We start from the raw sequence: 4,457 nt of genomic DNA, 5'->3' as shown, positions 1-4,457 counted from the left end.
CCATCTCTTTAGTGGGCCATTAGATGGCCTCCAACTGATGAGCAGTTAGGATCACTCAATACATGTACGTGTTCTTCAAATGATCATGCCCACAATTTTCATAGTCCAGATTGACACACCACGCTTGCCCTGGCAAAATACTAGGTTGGTTCACTAATCAAGTGGGCCACACGTGTCGCAGAAGAAGACGATTTTAAAAAAATGATAACTACCAGTCTATAATAATGTACATGCCTGCTACACGTTAAAAGCCCATCATGATTAGTCACATATCATGTTGCTTTCAACCCTTGGTTAAGTCGTAGATAAGAGTATATTTCAACGCTGAGGTCGTGAGTTTAAGTGCCTATGTTCTGTGTATTAAAATAAAATAAATTTACTTATGTAGTTACATGATAGTCGGTCACTCAAAAAACATAAACCTGACATGCATTAACTTTAAGGGCCTGTTTGGCTGGACCGATCCTACCGTATTAGGAGGGATGGGATAGCAATGACGAGCCAAATAGACCCGGTAACTTGTCCTGGTATATAAGCAATTCCATGGATCTTAAAACAAGCCACTGACATTACCATCATTATCTTAAAATTGATCCCATCCCTTGGATGGATAAATTGGAAGGGTAAATTCTAGGATATGCGAGGCATGCCAAACAGACCCAGCGAATTTGTCCGGGGATATAACAATCCCATGGATCTTAAGCCAATCCACTGGCACCACCATCGTTACCTTAAAATCCATCCCATCCCTCCTAATCTCATGGGATTCGCCCGGCCAAACAGCCCTAATTGAACAGCCTAAATTGTGGGGACTCATGGTTGCTTGGTGCCCGGTCCTAAAATTTGAATTTGTTTTAAAACAATCTTAACATTTGATCCGGGTAAACTTCTTGTAAAAGTAGGACCATAGGATGCTTTTGTTTTTAATGGTCCAATAAATTATATAGGGTAAATTTTTATTCGTGATGTATCTAAATTAGTAACCATATCTTGGACAGTTTAATGTGACGTACATGCCCGACTCGGACGAGCCTGATGCTAACTCGTATGATTCAACTCCAATTCAATAAAGCCCTATCTGGTTCGATACAACTGAGTCACCCCAATTCAAATGGATCCAGCCCTGACCCAAGTAAGTTTGTAGGGTGAACCAGTCGGTCCCTGCGTATCACATGCATTCAATCTGCATATCGAGGGGGCACTTTAGACATTTCAACGTGCTTAAATATCTCTATAATCATCCAATCCATCATCTTTTCAAATCTCACTCAGGCCCAACGACGTTTTAGTAATTTCAAAAAATAATAATAATAATAACGAAAGAAGACAAAAATTCCCAACACCGTTTCTCTTTTTCCCCCAAAATTTTTTAAATCAATAATTTTTTTTCTGCCGTCTTCTCTCCAACCTTCCCTATAAATACTCCACTCCTTCCCCTCTATCAGTTTCAGGTCTCAACCAAAACCAGCATCTCTCTCTCTCTCTCTCTCTCTCTCTCTCTCTCTCTCTCTCCTCAGGAAAAAAAATTCCAAAAATACCCTCGGAAAAGCAGAAAAAATACAGAAAACCCCCTTTCTAGATTAGCAACAAAAAAAAATGGAGGCGAGCCCTCCCGTAGCGAAGAGGCTCTGGAACATTGTACGGATCGTCTACTATATGCTCCGCAAGGGAATCTCGAAGCGGAAATTGATGGTAGATCTTCACCTGATGATGAAACGTGGCAAGATCGCAGGAAAGAAGGCGATCGGCAATCTCATGTTCCACCACCACCCCGCCTTCATCTGCAACTCCAACGACGGACACGTGTCCTTCGCTCCGCGTGAGTATGAATTCAGCTGCAGCAACAGCCCCGCCTACCCATCCTTCCCCTTCCACGTCAGCAAGCGCAAAAACCACCACCACTACTCCTCCTATAACCGCCGTTACGATGGAGACGACGTGGCGGCCAGGTCAGCCTTCCAGAAAACTATGGAGACGCCGAGCTCCGATATATCGGAGGCCATGTCGCCCATGCCGGGTTTCGGGAAGGGCGCTGCGGTGCGGCAGTTGAGGATAACGGACTCGCCTTTCCCGATAAAGGACGCTGCTGACGAGGACAGCCATGTGGACAGGGAAGCGGAGGAGTTCATAAGGAGGTTTTACGAGCAGCTGAGGCTGCAGAAACGAATGGCGGCCTTAGAAGCGAGGTACCAGGAGATGATGATGGCCGGCTGACGGGTGAGATTCCGGCGGATGTGTCAGAGTAGGTGGGGGAGAAATAATGGGTAATGTTAAGGTCGGTGTTGAAATTTAGGGGTTAGGTGGTGAGAGTGGGAGTGGTTGTTAATTTTTGTGGGTTAATAATTATGTTGTGAATCTTGAGGATTTGTATATTTTGCAAATTTTTGAGATTTTGATGCTTCTTTTTTTTTTTTACTTTTGGTGTTTTAATGCACGCGTGATTTTAAATATATGGATTATCAACTCACCGATCTGAACAGTCCATCAGGTTTAGTTGACTCTTCATGACCCCCACGAATGAATTTGCATTGTTGAAGAGATCCGAATTTTCTAACACTGGCCTTCTTTTACATGTGTGTCATTTTTCGGCCATGGTTTGGATTAATCAAAGCACCGTTGACACTGGTACGTATCGCTCTGTGTGCCGGAACAACACAGCTTTATCGGCCGAAACAGACTGATACAAGCTTGTTTTTCTCTAAAAAGTGAGGTCAGGGGTTTTTTTCTTTTTTTTTTCTAGTCAGGTAAATTGTTTGCATAATATATCACATATTAATGGTTCTTATATTTTGTACCTTATGTAGCAGCCTAATTGAAATCTGTGCAGGCTTGATTTTTGGGCCACAGGTTGCGGTTGACTGATGAATGGTCCGGATCTTACAGAGAAGTAGATGAGTAGTGTGATTTTTGGGGCATTTGTGTACGGAATAGCCAAATATGAAAACCTACTGTACTTCCAAATCAAGTGCATCACACGATCACAGAGGAAGATTGAGAAGCCAGGGCATGAAATAGTAATATAACTAAATAATTCAAGCCAAAGGGCAGAGGGAATATAACTAGCGTTCGATATTTCTAAGGGCATGAAATTAGGTAACGCATTAAGCATTTTTTATTTTCAGCGGGTGAGTGTAGCATGTAGGGATGCAGCTTGGGGTTACCTGAACCCAATTGACCCAACCCATGTTCAGATCTGGTTGTCAAGGTCCTCACGTCAGGTCAGGTTGAGCATAGACCATTTTGGATTTAGTTCAAATGCAAAACTATTGGGAATTATACAGATTAATGTATTTATGTATAATGTTGAAACCGAAAAGTGCAAAATAATCAGAAATCGGGACAGCGAACTAGATACACTTTCCTTAAAGCATTATTTGCTCTACTCAAGTGAATTGAGTATGTTGATAGTTAAAAAGTTCTTTCTTATTCGTATGATTGCGGCCTGCGTTAAGCAAACACGAAGGCTCACCAAATGGAACTCAATTACACGTTTCTGACATTACAATATAAAGGAAAAATCTCAAAAGAAGAAGAAAAGAGAGAAAAGAGTTTTAACTTTTGCATGCGGTTCAAATCTTGACCATGATTCGATTGAACCGTTCTTGACCACACCGTTGTATTCTTTAAGCTAAGGTTTAAGTCTTGCTGTTTCTAGAAACACTAGAATATATGAGTAAAGAGGGGCTGGCTGTTTCAGTATGGGTTTGTTGGAGTGAGTTGAGATGGTTTGAAACTCATCCAAGTCCTCCTTTTATAAGCTATGGTGGCTAGGGGTTATGGTCAGAGACTTAAATTCCATTAAGTCATTTATTTTAGAAAACTACAGTTTTATGGCCGTTTTCAACTTGTGCATGGACCATTAAGTCTGCTACATGTTGTTGTGAGACAACATAGCCGTTTTCTAGTTATTGCTAGCTCGAGTAATTTGACCTGCACTAATGGCTCATCCATATCATTCTGCTGCAACAACTCTTTTGATTGTTTTATACTGAGAGATTTCTCTCCAGTCCTTTAGTCTCTCTACTAACCACCCGCCTGCCATAGCGACACGATGCGGACGTGTGAAGTACAAAGTGCGCCACTAGAACCACTACTGCCTCACATGCCTCACATGCCCACGCCTCACACCGAGCCCGAGCCCGAGCGCGAGTGCGTGCGCAGGTGTCACGCTACGCACTGAAACATGCAAGGTCCATAGTCCATGACTAGGTAGGTAAATATTATAATACTCACATCCTTCATATAAGCTACAGATTTTTCTCTTCTCTTTTTCACAAAAACCCCCAAAAAAGTATTTTTTCAAAACAACTTTTATATATTATATATTATTTTATTATTAAAATATATTTTATTAAAATCAATATTTTTGCAACATAATCACCGTAGCATTACTCAATCTAGAACATCTAGAGGTTGAGTTGGGCTGAGGTCGACCCCTAACCCGACCCAACTCCCTC

The 4,457-nt window shown here is 41.8% G+C and overlaps 1 protein-coding gene across 1 annotated transcript; it reads left to right on the top strand.

Moving 5' to 3' along the window:
* Positions 1-1,455: 1,455 nt before the first annotated feature.
* Positions 1,456-2,463, top strand: LOC131222957 (uncharacterized). Its single transcript, XM_058218217.1, has one exon. The coding sequence runs from the start codon at positions 1,597-1,599 to the stop codon at positions 2,212-2,214; it is 618 nt and encodes a 205-aa protein (XP_058074200.1). The 5' UTR covers positions 1,456-1,596; the 3' UTR covers positions 2,215-2,463.
* Positions 2,464-4,457: the final 1,994 nt, after the last annotated feature.

This window comes from Magnolia sinica, chromosome 13 (genome assembly GCF_029962835.1).
Source record: "Magnolia sinica isolate HGM2019 chromosome 13, MsV1, whole genome shotgun sequence".
Lineage (NCBI taxonomy): Eukaryota > Viridiplantae > Streptophyta > Magnoliopsida > Magnoliales > Magnoliaceae > Magnolia > Magnolia sinica.
Note: the sequence above shows the minus strand (reverse complement) of the source record. Positions and strands in the feature narration are given on the sequence as shown.

Coding starts and splice junctions, on each gene's coding strand:
- LOC131222957 (XM_058218217.1), top strand. CDS start 1,597: ATGGAGGCGAGCCCTCCCGTAGCGAAGAGGCTCTGGAACATTGTACGG.